This window comes from Muntiacus reevesi, chromosome 1, assembly GCF_963930625.1.
Source record: "Muntiacus reevesi chromosome 1, mMunRee1.1, whole genome shotgun sequence".
Taxonomy (NCBI): domain Eukaryota; kingdom Metazoa; phylum Chordata; class Mammalia; order Artiodactyla; family Cervidae; genus Muntiacus; species Muntiacus reevesi.
Window position 1 is genome coordinate 134,598,424 of NC_089249.1, and position 16,631 is coordinate 134,615,054.

The 16,631-nt window shown below is 36.0% G+C and overlaps 1 protein-coding gene across 1 annotated transcript in view; it reads left to right on the top strand.

Annotated features, from left to right (window-relative positions):
* ANKRD13C (ankyrin repeat domain 13C) overlaps window positions 1-16,631 on the top strand; it is a 99,332-nt gene that overhangs the window by 66,416 nt on the left and 16,285 nt on the right. The window contains exons 8-10 of the mRNA XM_065911068.1: window positions 2,208-2,339; window positions 5,572-5,733; window positions 16,232-16,311. Of these exons, the coding sequence (XP_065767140.1) occupies window positions 2,208-2,339; window positions 5,572-5,733; window positions 16,232-16,311 (374 nt within the window). The remainder of the gene's footprint in view (window positions 1-2,207; window positions 2,340-5,571; window positions 5,734-16,231; window positions 16,312-16,631) is intronic.

A 16,631-nucleotide genomic window follows, 5' to 3' on the forward strand; every position in this document is an offset into this window, starting at 1 on the left:
AGCAGGCAGTGCACTGAATTTGACTTCTGTTCATAGTCTGCTGACCTTTATTTTAGACTTTCAGAAATGTACTAGATAATTTGAATTCTTGTGTCTTAAATAAAAATAGGATAGCTAATGAGGCAATAGATGAGTTAGAAAGATGATACTAAAAGAGAAGCCAGAGATTAAGGCTAGTAGTGTAAATATTAGGTGATGTATTTAGGGTATATGCGTGTGTGTTTTATGTCTGAAAGAATATAGAAAAGCTAGATAGTGAGCAGTAATTCTCAAGGCAAGGAATGCTTGTTTTTTTCTCATATATATATATATATATAAAAGTAATAACTGTTTATTAAATATTTGTTGGGTGAATGTAATTAATAACAGGTCATTTTCAATGATGTGGTTAGGAGATAGTCAGTGTACAATTTATAGAAGAGTTCTGTTTCAAATGTTTTTTGCGGGCTTCCCTCATGGCTCACTGCTAAAGAATATGCCTGCCAGTGCAAGAAAGAGACATGGGTGTGATCCTTGGTCCAGGAAGATCCCACATGTCAAGAATCAGCTAAGCCCATGTGCCACAACCATTGAACCTGTGCCCTGGAGCCTGTGTTCTGCAACACGAGGAGCCACTGCGATGAGAACACAGTGCCACAACTAGAGAGCAGCCCCCACTCACCTAAACTAGAGAAAAGCCCATGCGCACAGCCAAAAATAAATCCATTAATAAGATTATATTAAAAAAGTTTATTTGACATGGGATGTTTGAAACTTAAGGCAAATTTCTTTGTAGGTAGTGATATATATAGTGTTGTTCCCAAGCTAATACATGAAATCCTAATTTATAATATATTTGCATCATGAGGATTAATAGTTCTGTACAATCTATGCCAGCCAAAATTTTGCAGTTGTGTTCAGAATAAGTTTGGGTTATCAGGAATACATTTTCATCTGTTACAGCCTTAGCATTAATGTCAAGATTTTCCATTCCTCACTTGCAAGGGTGAAGGAAATGTGGGTGAAAGTTTGGTGGTGAGGAATAAAAATTGGGCCTCTTGGGAATCTAGAAATCAGGAAATATGGAAAATAGAGCCTCTAGTTATTGTAAACCCTATGGATGGTTCTCACTCTCCACTAAGGCTCTGGGTTCTTCCTTTTTTCTCCTCCTCTTTTTCAGATTCTGTGGTCCTAAGTATCAGGGAAACTCTCTTAGCCTATTAGAGAATAGAACCTTATTTATTACTTGCTCAGTTACTCTTCTGTACTTGGTCATTTAGTTATGTTTCTGTACATGAAACAAGCGCAAAGCTTTCTCTTTTAAAAAATAATTGTTGATCAATTATTATATGCCAGCTCTGTGGAATATGTTGAAGCAAGGCTGCTAATTGAGTTTGGAAACCATGGGATGATATTTATGGATTCCTTTTCTTTCTATGATGAGTACAGAGAAGATCCTATACTCCTTTCCTTTCTTTCCTTGCCTTTCTTTCCTTCCTTCTCTTCCCTTCCTTCCTTCCACTTAAAACTATTGGGAAAGAAGGGTTCAAATGGTAGCAGTGGGTCTTCAGGTTAAAAAAAATTAAGTAAGATTCATCTGTATTTAAAGAAAACAAAACCTTTGTATAGGCATTTTGTCTCAGACCTGTCTACTTAATTCTTAAATCTTCTGTAATTACGTACTCTGTGTTTATGTAATGGGTAATCTAGTATTATTTCCATTATATATTTCTGTGATGGGGTAAACTATTATTATTTTCATTACAAGGTACATTTTTCATGTGTCCTGTATTTTTAGATTCATAATTAGTTATAATTCTAACTTATTTAGATGAAAGTGAAAGTCGCTTAGTCATGTCTGACTCTTTGCAACCCCATGGACTATCCAGTCCATGGAATTCTCTAGGCCAAAATACTGGAGTGGGTAGCCTTTCTCTTCTATGGGGGATCTTCCGAACCCAGGGATCGAACCCAGGTCTCCTGCATTGCATGTGGATTCTTTACCAACTGAGCCACAAGGGAAGCCGAACTTATTTAGAGATACGATGTTTAAACTTCTGTAATTGTTTTTAGAATTGATCCTTTTTGCTTTTTGAAATGTGTAATGTTTTAATTGTTGATATTTTCATTTGTGGCACTAATAACCTTTAAAAACTTAGTTTCTTTTTTTTTTTAAAAACAAAAACAAAAACTTAGTTTCTTATATCTACCTTTTGCCTCCACCTCAGGAATCAGAGATGGAAACAGAAGAAGAGGTTGACATTTTAATGAGTAGTGATATTTACTCTGCAACCTTATCCACCAAATCAATTTCTTTCACGCGTGCCCAAACTGGATGGCTTTTTCGGGAAGATAAAACAGTATGTGCAAATCGAGATTTTTACACTTTAAAAACTGTTCAGCATTTAATATTGCCAAAATAATGTGATGGAAACGCATGTAGAACAAGTAGCTTAATTAATTGTCAAGTCATGTATTCTTTTCTCCTTGAATCCCAGTAGGGAATTATAATGGTTGGTTACAGAGTTGGAAGATCATCTTACAGAAGCCAGGAGAGAAAGCTCCAGGAGAGAAAGCTTAGTTCGTTTGAACTTTATGTTGAAAAATATTCTTGTTGTCAGTTGCCTTGTTGTTAAATAGGAAACAATGTCTTCACATGGTTCTGTTATATTTCTACTGCTTTAATTTTAAGAAGACCATAAAGAAGCTACACTGTTAAATTCATTTCCCTGGACCTTTTTTCTACTTTGCAACTTTAAAACTATTTTCTTATCCATTATCTATTCTTGAGTATTCCATATATATTTGACTAAAGCTAAACAAGCTTACATTTCTACAGTACTTGTTAAATTAAATCTCAGTGGAAGTTTCTCCATTAGTAAATTGTAAATTCTTTCCATAATTCTTATTTCATCTGCTCAAAATATACTCACACATTTTTTAGTTGGATGTATGAAGAAGCATTTTATAAAATTTTTAAGAATAACTAGGTAAGGGCCAAGATTTTATGAATATATCTTTTATTACACACAACAGAAATATATCCTTATTAGAAAGACAAAAGTAAATTAGTCAGGGTTCTCTGAGAAACAAAATCAATAAGAGATCTATATCTGTCTGTATATATGTATATCTGTATGTATATATACATACATATAGACAGAAGGAGAGAAGGGTGAGGAAGAGGTTGATTTACTTTAAGGAATTAGCTTGTGTGAATGTGGGAGCTGGTAAGTCTGAGATTTGTCGAGTAGTCTAGCAGGCTGAAAATTCTGGAAAGAATTATATGGTTTTGAGTCTGAAATCTATAGATCAGAATCTCAGGCAAGGTTTCTGTGTTGCAGTCTTGAGGCACAATTGCTTTTCCTTTGGAAAACCTTAGTCTTTGCTCTTCAGGCCTGCATTTGTTTGGAAACAGCCTTCCCACGTTATGAGGGTAATCTCCTTTACTCCACTCCACGTCTACAGATTTAAATTGCAGCTAATCTAAAAAATGCCATCTTGGAATTCCTCAGCAGTCCAGTAATTAGGACATGCTTTCACCACCATGGCCTCGGTTCAGTCCCTTCTTGGAGAACTGAGATCCTGTAAGCTGTGTGGTGCATCCCCTCAACACCAAATGTTGGCTTCGTAGCAACATCTCGACTGGTGTTTGTTTGAACAGTTGGGCATCATAGTTTAGCCAAATTGACTTAAAATTAACTACCACACAATCTTATATATAAAGCTGAGAAATCCCCCTTGACTACAGCTTATAGTCCCAGAGTCTTTAGCAGAACATTATCCAGGTGTATATCTTCCTGACTTTTTTTATACTTTATGTACATTGTTGTTCAGTTGCTCAGTTGTGTCCAACTCATTGTACTTTGATATATATCTATAATAATCACTATATCTCAATGTATATTGATATATGTCTTTAATAATATTTAGTTATTGATACAAATATTTATTTTTTCATGAAGTGTCATTGCATTGTATCTGTTGTTTTGCAACTCCCCCCCACCCCCAATTTTTAGTATGTCTTAGAAGTATTTTCTTTTCAGTAGTACTACTTTATTCTTCTTAGCTACTACATTGTATTCCATAGTATGGATATATTGTAATTTATTTACTTAGTCTCTTATTTTTGGATGTTTAGGTGGATACACATTTGTGTCCAGTTTTGTCCCACTATAAATGATGTTGCATTTACCATCCTTTTATATCCCTTTGCATTGTCTTTTATAGCTAGCAAGAAATGGAATGGTTGTATTATGGGAAATATAGATTTAAATATTTTTATTGATGTGACTTGTTTTTTGATTTATTTTTAATAAATTCTTTTTCATTATAAGATTTCAAAAATTGATCATTATCTCCTAAATGTTTCCCAACCACAGAAGAATTCTCACTTTGAGATCTAGGTTCATCAATTTTCATCTCTAAGCCTATTTGGCAACAAGTAACATTGTAGGATTTCCAGATGTGAGATCCTATACTGCAATCCATTTGTTGGCCTGAGTCTTATTTGTTTGTACTCTGTTCTTCTGGACAGCATTAGAAGGATCACTTCAAGAGAAGATAAAAATTGAAGCTGCTGTTCATCTAGTACTACTGCTAAGCAGCTCAAAGCTCTTGAAGAGTGTCTAGGTGATCTTCTTAAATCTTTGACAGGTAAGGAGGGAGTCAGTAATTGCTTATAGTTCCCATTTTGTAGGTAGAAACAGGTGCAGAGTGCCTTCCTTTCTAATGATTGGTAAGGAAGCCACAGAGCAAGATAGGAACAGAAGCCACTCTAAACACTTAGTTTTGGAATGCAGAAAGCAGCAGCAAGAGAAGTGACTTGCATACAGGTAGAAATGGGAAGCCTGTTTTTAGTAAGTTACTGATCCTGTTGTTTGTGGTAAGGTATTTCAAACTCTGACCACCTGTGGGTCTGAAAAAAGTGAAGGCAAATGTTGAAGGAGGACTCTTCTTGATGTCCTTTTGTTCCATTTGGGTTCCCCATTCCCAATACATGATATAAACATAAATTGTACTAGTCAGCAAGACTGCTTGCTGGTTCTCTCTTTGTTGAAAGAAGCAAGCAACTGTGTCTTGGAAGTTTGGGCCTACTAGAGAATACTGGAATGGGTAATTAATTTTAATTGTACTAGAAGTTTTTATGTGACTTAGTTTATTTCTTTTTATTCTAGTTTTTATTTCTATCTATAAAATGGGAACATTAATTATCCCTGACCCCTCCTTATAACTCATGATATTTGACTACTAGCTAAATTAAGTTTTCTGTAGCTTTGTGCTACTTAGTAGATTATAAAGGAATACTATGTGCTGTTTTTACTTAGTCTTAATTCATTGGAGATTAACTACCTGCATTTTATGTGTTTAAAACATTTACGTTACAAATTTAAAATGTGTAATGTTATGTATTTTTTAGCTTAATAGAATGTATAAGATAATTTGATGATTTTAAGTACCAGAGGAATATTTATTTTCATCTAAATGTTACATGTTTGTGGAGAAACTGTATATTTTATTTTGAAACTTAAAAAAAAAACTAAGGTAAACTTTATTTGTTTTATTATTTTGAAATATTTGATTTCATTTTAGGAAAGGGTAGGAAACTTTTTGGCCGACTTTTATCTGGTGAATGGACTTGTTTTAGAATCAAGAAAAAGAAGAGAACATCTCAGTGAAGAAGACATTCTTCGAAATAAGGCCATTATGGAGAGTTTGAGTAAAGGTGGAAACATAATGGAACAGAATTTTGAGGTATAATTTTATTTTTCTTAATTTATAATGTTCTAAGGGAGGGGTTAGACTTTATTCATGGCATTCAGTGAGTTTATTTAAGTATGCTCTTAGGTTTTGTTTACCGTGTATCACCTTTTATTTTTCTGTGATGGTCTGGTGATTTTTTTGTGAATCTTTTGTTGGTTTTTGAGTCTTCACTAATAAATAGATTAAAATCATTTTGTAAGCATGAAACCAAACCATGATCCCTTTGCATAAATTTTTTTCCACTTCATCAGCTGAAACCTGCTGCTGCATTGAAGGGAAGGCCTTGCTAAAAATCTGCCTACTTTATGAAGTCATTTTTAGCCATTACCATCCCATAAATTTTTTATTCAGTATGTCGTTACTGAAAACATGCTACCTGCAAAGAATTGTGTGACAGTTAGGAAAGGAGAGGGAAATCAAGGAAATACTTAGGTGCCAGACAGGATAACTTGCATCTGCAATCTTGTTTCCTTAGTAAGATGAATTAGACGGGTTCTTAAGTGTTTTTTAACAATTTTAGATTTTAAAACTGGGGAAAAAAAGATTCCCAAAGATTAACATTCTACGGCATTTTTTATAGCAGTGTTTTCAAATTGTACAATAGGGAGCCTCTAGTGGATTATGACTGGTTCCAAATAGGAAAAGGAGTACGTCAAGGCTGTATATTGTCACCCTGCTTATTTAACTTATTAGCAGAGTACATCATGAGAAATGCTGGACTGGAAGAAGCACAAGTTGGAATAAGGATTGCCAGGAGAAATATCAACAACTTCAGATATGCAGATGACACCACCCTTATGGTAGAAAGTGAAGAGGAACTAAAAAGCCTCTTGATGAAAGTGAAAGAGGAGAGTGAAAAAGTTGGCTTAAAGCTCAACATTCAGAAAACTAAGATCATGGCATCTGGTCCCAACACTACATGGCAAATAGATGGGGAAACAGTGGCTGACTTTATTTTTGGGGGGCTCCAAAATCACTGCAGATGGTGATTACAGCCATGAAATTAAAAGACGCTTACTCCTTGGAAGGAAAGTTATGACCAACCTAGAGAGCATATTAAAAAGCAGAGACATTACCTTGCCAACAAAGGTCCGTCTAGTCAAGGCTATGGTTTTTCCAGTGGTCATGTATGGATGTGAAATTTGGACTGTGAGGAAAGCAGAGCGCCGAATAATTGATGCTTTTGAACTGTGGTGTTGGAGAAGACTCTTGCGAGTCCCTTGGAATGCAAGGAGATCCAACCAGTCCAACCTAGAGGAGATCAATTGTGGGTGTTCTTTGGAAGGACTGATGCTGAAGCTGAAACTCCAGTAGTTTGGCCACTTGATGCGAAGAGCTGACTCATTGGAAAAGACCCTGATGCTGGGAGGGATTGGGGGCAGGAGGAGAAAAGGACGACAGAGGATGAGATGGCTGGATGGCATCACCGACTCGATGTGCATGAGTTTGGGTAGACTACAGGAGTTGGTGATGGACAGGGAGGCCTGGCGTGCTGCGATTCATGGGGTTGCAAAGAGTCGGACTTGACTGAGCAACTGAACTGACTGACTGAGTGGATTATGAATTCAGTTTAGTGGGCTATTATAACTCCTGCTTTTTTTTTTTTTAAGTAGAATCTAAATTCAGATAATAAAACTAGAGCACATAGTGTGTGTGTGGTTAGTCGCTCAGTGATGTCCAACTCTGTTACCTTATGGACTTGCACCCTGCCAGGCTCCTCAGTCCATGGGATTCTCCAGGCAAGAATACTGGAAAGGGTTACCATATTTCCTCCTCCAAGAGATCTTCCCATCCCAGGGATCAGATCCTTGATTCCTGCATCTCCTGATAGGTTCTTATTACTTTATGAATCAGTAGTGTCTGGGGTGTGTGTGTATGTTGTGTTTATGTATATATGTGTGACTGCTGGGTTATAGTGCAAAACGTGAGTCACAGTCATGAAAAGATTAAAGGCTACTATGAGAAGACTTGAATTCCTTGAATGTCTAGTCTCTACCCTGCGGTGTTGTGCCAAATTACATTTATAGTTCAGTTCAGTTGCTCAGTCGTGTCCAACTCTTTGCGATCCCATGAACCATAGCAGGCCAGGCCTCCCTGTCCATCAGCAACTCCTGGAGTCCACCCAAACCCATGTCCATTGAGTCGGTGATACCATCCAACCATCTCATCCTCTGTTGTTCCCTTCTTCTCCTGCCCTCAATCTTTTGAGCATCAGGGTCTTTTCCAGTGAGTCCTTCGCATCAGGTGGCCAAAGTATTGGAGTTTCAGCTTCAACATCAGTCCTTCCATGAACACTCAGGACTGATTTCCTTTATTTAGGATGGACTGGTTGGATCTCCTTGCAGTCCAAGGGACTCGCAAGAGTCTTCTCCAACACCACAGTTCAAAAGCATTAATTCTTCTGCACTCAACTTTCTTTATAGTCCAACTCTCACATCCATTCATGACTACTGGAAAAACCATAGCCTTGACTAGACGGACTTTTGTTGACAAAGTAATGTCTCTGCTTTTTAATATGCTGTCTAGGTTGGTCATAACTTTCCTTCCAAGGAGTAAGCGTCTTTTAATTTCATGGCTGCAATCACCGTCTGCAGTGATTTTGGGCCCAGAAAAATAAAGTCAGCCACTGTTTCCAGTGTTTCCCCATCTATTTGCCATGAAGTGATGGAACCGGATGCCATGATCTTAGTTTTCTGAATGTTGAGTTTTAAGTCAACTTTTTCACTCTCCTCTTTCACTTTCATCAGGAGGCTCTTTAGTCCTTCTTCACTTTCTGCCATAAGGGTGGTGTCATCTGCATATCTGAAGTTATTGATATTTCTCCCGGGATTCCTTATTCCAGCTTGTGCTTCCTCCAGCCCAGCATTTCTCAGGATGTATTCTGCATATAAGTTAAATAAGCAGGGTGACAATATACAGCCTTGATGTACTCCTTTCCTGATTTGGAACCAGACTGTTGTGCCATGTCCAGTTCTAACTGTTGCTTCCTGACCTGCATACAGGTTTCTCAAGAGGCAGGTCAGGTGGTCTGGTATTCCCATCTCTTTCAGAATTTTCCAGTTTATTGTGATCCACACAGTTAAAGGCTTTGGCATAGTCAGTAAAGCAGAAATAGATATTTTTCTGGAACTCTTGCTTTTTCAATGATCCAGTGAATGTTGGCAGTTTAATCTCTGGTTCCTCTACGTTTTCTAAAACCAGCTTTAACATCTGGAAGTTCATTGTTCATGTACTGTTGAAGTCTGGCTTGGAGAATTTTGAGCATTACTTTACTAGTGTGTGATATGAGTGCAATTGTGCGATAGTTTGAGCATTCTTTGGCCTTGCCTTTGGGATTGAAATGGAAACTGACCTTTTCCAGTCCTGTGGCCACTGCTGAGTTTTCCAAATTTGCTCACATATTGAGTGCAGCACTTTCATAGCCTCATCTTTTAGGATTTGAAACAGCTCAACTGGAATTCCATCTCCTCCACTAGCTTTGTACATAGTGATGCTTTCTAAGGCCCACTTGACTTCACATTCCAGGATGTCTGACTCTAGGTGAGTGATCACACCATCATGATTATCTGGGTTGTGAAGATCTTTTTTGTATAGTTCTTTGTATTCTTGCCACTTCTTCTTAATATCTTCTGCTTCTGTTAGGTCCATACCATTTCTGTCCTTTATTGTGCCCATCTTTACATGAGATATTCCCTTGATTTCTCTAATTTTCTTGAAGAGATCTCTAGTCTTTCCTATTGTATTGTTTTCCTCTATTTCTTTGCATTGATCACTAAGGAAGGCTGTCTTATCTCTCCTGGCTATTCTTTGGAACTCTGCATTCAAATGGAAATATCTTTCCTTTTCTCTTTTGCTTTTTGCTTCTCTTCTTTTCACAGCTCTTTGTAAGGTCTCCTCAGACAGCCATTTTTCTTTTTTGCATTTCTTTATCCTGGGGATGGTCTCAATCCCTGTCTCCTGTACAATGTCATGAAGCTCCGTCCATAGTTCATCAGGTACTCTGTCTATCAGATCTAGTCCCTTAAATCTATTTCTCACTTTCACTGTATAGTCATAAGGGAATCGATTTAGGTCATACCTGAATGATCTAGTGGTTTTCTCCACTTTCTTCAATTTCAGTCTGAATTTGGCAATAAGGAGTTCATGATCTGAGCCACAGTCAGCTCCCAGTCTTGTTTTTGCTGACTATATAGAGCTTCTCCATCTTTGGCTGCAAAGAATATAATCTGATTTCGGTGTCGACCATCTGGTGATGTCCATGTGTAGAGTCCTCTCTTGTGTTAGGGATAGACAAGCTTTATAGAATAGTATGCCAGGTTTCAACTAATTCATGGTGATAACTGTGTGTTTGTAAAATTATTTTAATGTTTAAGAAGTTTATATATTGAGCAAATCAGTCATTGTTTAATGAGTACAGGATGTAAAGGTACTTAAGAATCCACATTAAATGTTTAAGTTAAATTTGTCATCATACCAGTTTAGCATGATCCTATTCTCTTCCTGCCAGATCCTCTTTGCAGTCCTCATTTTTCTTTTGTCCTTGGGATAGAGCCTCCCTAGACTTTATTTTCCAGATACCTCCTGGTATTTACTGATCTCTTGATCAATAGGAGATGTAGGATGTGTTATGTTCAGGTAGTAGGAGATGAATTGAGAGAGGGAATGATGAGCTTAAACTTTGACAAAGCCACTACGCTTTTTCATTGTTAAACAGCCAAAAAAGCCATTTCTTTGGTCTTACATTGTTATTTACATTTTATTACAGTTCTCTTTAAAAAGATGATATTGTTGTGCTTATTGTTTATAGGTGCTTACTGCTACCCTTGTTTAGTTTTGGCAGTAAACCATTTTGAGATAACTACACAAGTTACTTTCTTTAGGGCAGAATTTGTAACTTGATGCAATTGAATTGTTAAAGGGGTCTTTAATTGACATTTTAATCAAATACAGGTTTACACATTGAAATTAAAACTTAGTTTAATCCCAGTTGCCTATATAATGGGAGTTAAATAATTAAGTTTTTGACTTCTAATTAGCAGTCAAAGGAAATGGTTCCTGGGTATTGTGTGAAGTATTTTTCCATATACTATCTCATTTAGTTATTAATTGTTACAGTGACCTACTGAGATTGAAGCTAGGAGAAGGAGACGACAGAGGATGGGATGGTTGGATGACTTCACCGACTCAATGGATATGAGTTTGAGTAAGCTCTGGGAGTTAGTGATGGACAGATAAGCCTGTCGTGCTGCAGTCCATGGGGTTGCAAAGAGTTGGATATGACTGAGCGACTGAACTGAGATGACTATCCTTATGCAGTTTTATAGAAAGGAGAGTGAAGTTTAAAGAAATTAATATATCTGAAATCACAAAGCTATAGGTAGCAAAGATGGGTTTTGACTCTAGGACCCTTATCCCAGGTTCTTCTTCTTCTTTTAAGTATATTGCCTCCCAGTCTGCCTTTGTTACAGTCTCTTCTTTGTGTGTATCCACATATTTAGCTCATCTTAGCAATTCTTTCAGAATATTGTGAAGTTGAACCCGGAAAAGGAATAAGGGAAGTTTGCTGTTGAAAAGTGTACTAAAAGTTAGTATTGTGTTTTTTTCAATGATGTCTCTAAAACATATTAGTAAAAAACATGTTTTTAGCTTTGGAGCATTATTGAAATTTTTGCAAGCCTAGAAAACATGTTTGACTATTTTTATTATGATTGTTTTCAAAAGACATGAAAATATTGTATATATGCATATATGTATATACATTCTTTTCTTTTTTTTCATTTTTGGGTGGCATTGCATTGCTTGTGGGACCTTAGTTCCCTCCACAGGGATTGAACCTGTGCGCTCTGCAGTGAAAGCGTGGTGTTGTAACTACTGGGTTACCAGGGAATTCCTGAAAATACTATATTTTAAAGCCACATTTTAATAAAATTGCAGTTCTTAAAAATAAATATGCTAGTCTTTCAGAATGAATTTATGTTCTTTATTCTAAATAACTAGCTTTTGAGTTTCTTCTTGTTTTTATAGTCAAATATTTGTTTTAATTTCTATAAAAATTAGCTTATAAGTAGCATTTAGGAGAAATTGCTGTTTAACTAGTTTTGCCATGCTTACTTCTTCTCTTCTCCTTTCCAGACATAGTTCTAATATTTAGTATATATTTTTAACAATATTTTTTATAATAAAATTTAAGTGCTCAGAAATTCTTAAGTCATGGCTACTTGCTCCTATACTTTTGGTGCTGCTTTCCACTTTGTTCTATCCAGTTGGAGGGAGCAATGTACTATTTACACCTTAGACAGTCATTGAGAAAAGTATTAATTGTATGCCAGCTAGATAGATAGATAGATAGATAGATAGATATAATATTGAGTTAAGCTCTGTTAGTGATTATATATTTTTTAATATATTAAATCAAAATAGGAACACATAGACATAAAATACATGAATGCCTTAAACTTCCAGAAATCTTTGCAACATAAAATACTAGAATTTAGCAAATCTAGCAATAAATTAAAACTCTTTTTTTATGCTTTAAGAAAAACAGGCATTAGAAGTTTGCATTTAGTTATGTAGGAAAGGGTTGATGTCATTTCAGTTACAGAGCCTATTGACTTGGGGAAATAACACGAAGCCATGTGGTGTCCTGTGGCAGCCTTCATGTCTTCCCGTTTCGTTAAATAGTTGTGAAAACTGCATGGAGGGAAGACTGACGGGTTCAACTGCAAGTATCAGTATATAACAAAGGGCAAGTTAGAATAAACATAAACTAAGACAGAGCTTATTAAAATGTGACAACTGATTTTCATAATGATGAGGTCAAGTGTTCAGTAAAAGGTTAAATTAGATTCATTACAGTCTCTACTAAGATGGGGGATATATAATACATAGTTTAGAAAGAATTCTACTGGAAATAGTAGAAACTTCTTAGAGAAGTTTATTAACTGAAAAAATATATGACATGCTACATTAATCATGCCAGGAAAATGAGTCTTCACTAAGATTTTATATATATTTATATATATATATATATATATATATATATATAAAAAACACTAGTTATAGCCAAATACATATACAAGTATTAAATATATATAGGTATTAAATAGACTGGTGGCTCAGTGTAAAGAACCTGCCTGCAATGAAGGAAATGCAGGTTGGATCCCTGGGCTGGGAAGATCCCCTGAAGGAGGGCATGGCAACCCACTCCAACCTAGAGAATCCCGTGGACCCAGGAGTCTGGTGTGCTCCAGTCCCATGGGGCTGCAAAGAGTCGGACACAACTGAGCGACTAACACTTTCACTCTTTTCATGATATTAGTTTGGCTGACTATAAGAGATTCAAAATTACGGTAACTTAAACAAGACAGGAGTTTATTTTTTTCTTATGTAAAAATCTGAGTTTGTATGGTTTCATTGCTCTGTGAGTTCATCTCAGACCTATCCTTTTTTTTTGCCTGTCTTATCATATTTCTCTAGCGTTTCTAGGATCTAGCTCTCATCCACGTGGTATACGATGGTTTATTACCTGTTTAGTATCCCAACCATTAGGAATAATTCCTAGTAGTAATTAGGAAGGAAAGGCCATGTGTCTGTTCTGTTTGCAAACCCAACCAGAAGTTGCACACATCACTGCTCAAATCTCATTAATTAGAACTTAGTTACATGGTAACACTTAGCTGGCTGTAAAGATGGCTAGAAAAGAAGTCTTTTATATAGGAAGTAATGTGTCCAGTCAAAAATTGGTAGAAGGTTCTTTTACAACAAAGAATAGGAGAACAGATTATTGATTGAGTAGACATCTAGTATTCTCTAATGTCTCTTTGTTAGATACATAACTGATACTTCAGTTACCACATTAATACTAGTAACTCTCACCCAATATATACCTTCAATTTTGACCTGACTTTTAATCACCAGATTTGTAGTATTTTCCTTCCTCCACATGGATAAACATAGGTATCTGAAATTTAGTATGTTTAAATCCGATGAGACAATTTTTTTCCTTCTCTGTCTTGAGTGGTACCATCATTATTTGCTACCATTATCTAAGTCAGCACCCTGACATTTATCCTTGAACTTCTTAACTTTCCTTACCTCTGTGTCTATAATTGATCACAAAATCCTAAAGATCTCGTGAATCTCTCTTCTTCTACTTTGAAATAGCTCCCCTTATCATTTCTCATTTGAATTACTGAGATAGCTTCCTAACTTACTGCTACCAGAATGAGCTCTCTGAAATAGATTGAACTATGTAGAGCCTCAATAACTAAAATGTATAGAATATTTACTATTTGTTAGCCACTGTTTTAAGTATTTTAGGTTAACAAGCCAGTTTTACCCTTACAACAACCCTGAGAGGTTATAGTTAACTAAACTTGAGACAAAAGAGATTGAATAATTTTCCAAAGTCAGCCAGTAATTGGAAAAGCCAGGATTTGGTCAGTCTGGTCCAATTTTTTTGTTCTAAAAGCTGCAATATATTTGTCCACTGCTTTTTGAGTAAAATACAATCTCCTTACTGCATAAAACCCTTTCAGTCTCCTTTTCTCTTCTGTCTTGCCCTTTTACCCTGCATCTTGCTCTTTTTCCTTTCATGTATGCTACTTACTAGACACACCACACGTGTAGTTTCCTAGTACAGCATGCTTTTTCTCACCATTGTTTGTTCGTCAGTGTCCTTCAGTTGATTATTTTGTTCTCTTTCTTTCAGACTTCTCCACTAGGAATCAGCCTTGCTTGCACATCTTTTTGGCTGCCTACCCCAGCCTGGGTCAGGCAGTTCTCTTCTCTGTGCTGTTTATGCCATCCTCTTGATCTCTCTATCATAATAACCCTCACCCTGGATTATAATTATCTACTTCCTATGTATCTCTTTATAAGCCTCTCAAGGGCAGAATTTTGTCTTTCATACTACCTGATGTTCAAAACCTATTAGTTTCCTTTCGTCCCACATTCTTCTGCCGTTACTCAGAGATCATCAATGATTTCTAGCCAACAAAATCGATGGCCAGTTTTTCAGGCTTCTTTAAAGTCTCTGTGTTGTGGTACTGAAACAGTCTTTTCACTTCCATGATACCTTGGCACTCTGTTTTCTTATTGATTAATCTCCTTTAATTTCAAAGGCTCCTTTCTGTCCTCTTCCTGCACTCCCCTTCCCCACCACCCCCAGTCTGTGTGGTTTTTAGGACTCAGTCATCATTCCTGTTTTCTTACTTTTTACTTAGTGAGAGAGTTCTTAACATTATTTCTAAATATGATTTCCTTCCTTCCTTCTCTTTTTGTAACTGCCCTCTAGGAACTTCCCAGTATAAAATATTAATTATTATTTACTGAATCTTTTCTAATGTGCCAAGCACTAACCCTTTCTATGCATTATCTCATTGAATTTTTAACCATGAGGTGATGGTCATATTTCCATTTTGCTGGTGAGTTAAATTGACAGTTGTATAAAGTTACTTGTCCCAGGTCACACAACTACCAGCTAGTGGAGCTGGGTGGGATTCTGGCCCATTTTTGTGTCTTTAGAGTCCTTGGTTTAACAGCTGCCTGTTAACATCTTAAACTCATTATATCCAAAACTATACTTCTCTGAATGGAACCTCTCCCAGTGGTACTGTTTTTTTTGTTGTTACTTATAGCAGTCTTTCACTTATTACCCTTTTGCTGTATATAGTTTGTCTTGTTAATTTTTCCTTAGCAATTTCTACTCTACTCCCTTATTTCTTTATTGCCAGTTTATTGTATAGTGATCCAAATTTTTAGTTAGCAAAGACAAGGGGTAAGTTTTAAATCTGATATGACCCTTACCACTGTTGTTGATATTCCTTTTGAACTTTCCTCCCTAGTTGAAGTCAATCTAGTATTTTCATTATTAATTCTCCCTGTCCAAAATATTCTTTTTCTTTTCTTTTAAATTGGAGTGTTAATCTTCTAATCTCAATTTATTGTCTGTAGAAGACTGCCCTGTTTTCTGAACCCCTATATTACCCAGTTTTTTGTAAGCACATTTTGTCTTTAATCATTTAATATTTTGTATTCCTGATTAACTTTTCATGTTTGTGTATGTTTTTTCTTTCCAGCTCTGAACTGTGAGCCCCATGAAGTCAAGATTAGTTTTTATACTTCTCTGTAGTTCCCATGTTCAGCATCTAGCATAATGTCAGAAACATTTTAGATGATTAAAGCATTGAATGAATGGATTTTACCTGTTCAATACTTTTCTTTTTATTTGAGATTTTTAAAATATTAATAATAAATATTACCGATGGAGCTTATATCATCATGGAACTATCTCCGAATAACCTCTTAAAGCATTATATTGATGATATTAAGGAGATTATAGTTTATTATATGTTTTAATTTTATATTTTTAAAATATGATAATTTTCTTTTCTCTCTCCCTCTCGGTCTCTTGTGTCTCTATTCCCCACTCCTCTTTCTCCCTCTCTCTCTCCTCCTTACTCTTTCTTTCTTTGTTTTTTTTTGGCAGCCGATTCGAAGACAGTCCCTTACCCCTCCTCCTCAGAACACTATTACGTGGGAAGAGTATATATCTGCTGAAAATGGAAAGTAAGTGTTGATTTTGTTGTGTTTATGTATTTTTTGGCTTATAGAAAAAAGAAGTTTTGTAAAAAATTTTTTTACAGAGAATTATTAGTATAGTTTTGTCTGAAGCACTTCTTTTTTCTTTTAAAAATGTGGATGAAGTATGATGAGGGAGGAGCATTCCTAATTACATTCTCTCTTTGAGTAAATTGTAGAGCCGCAGTTCTACATCTCTCTTGCCAGTTTATATACTCCCCAAAACCCATATTCTAAGGAAATAGAATATGAAGACTGCCTAGTAAAATTGCTTGTTTGAGTTTTTTTCACTGTAAGATTAACTTTAT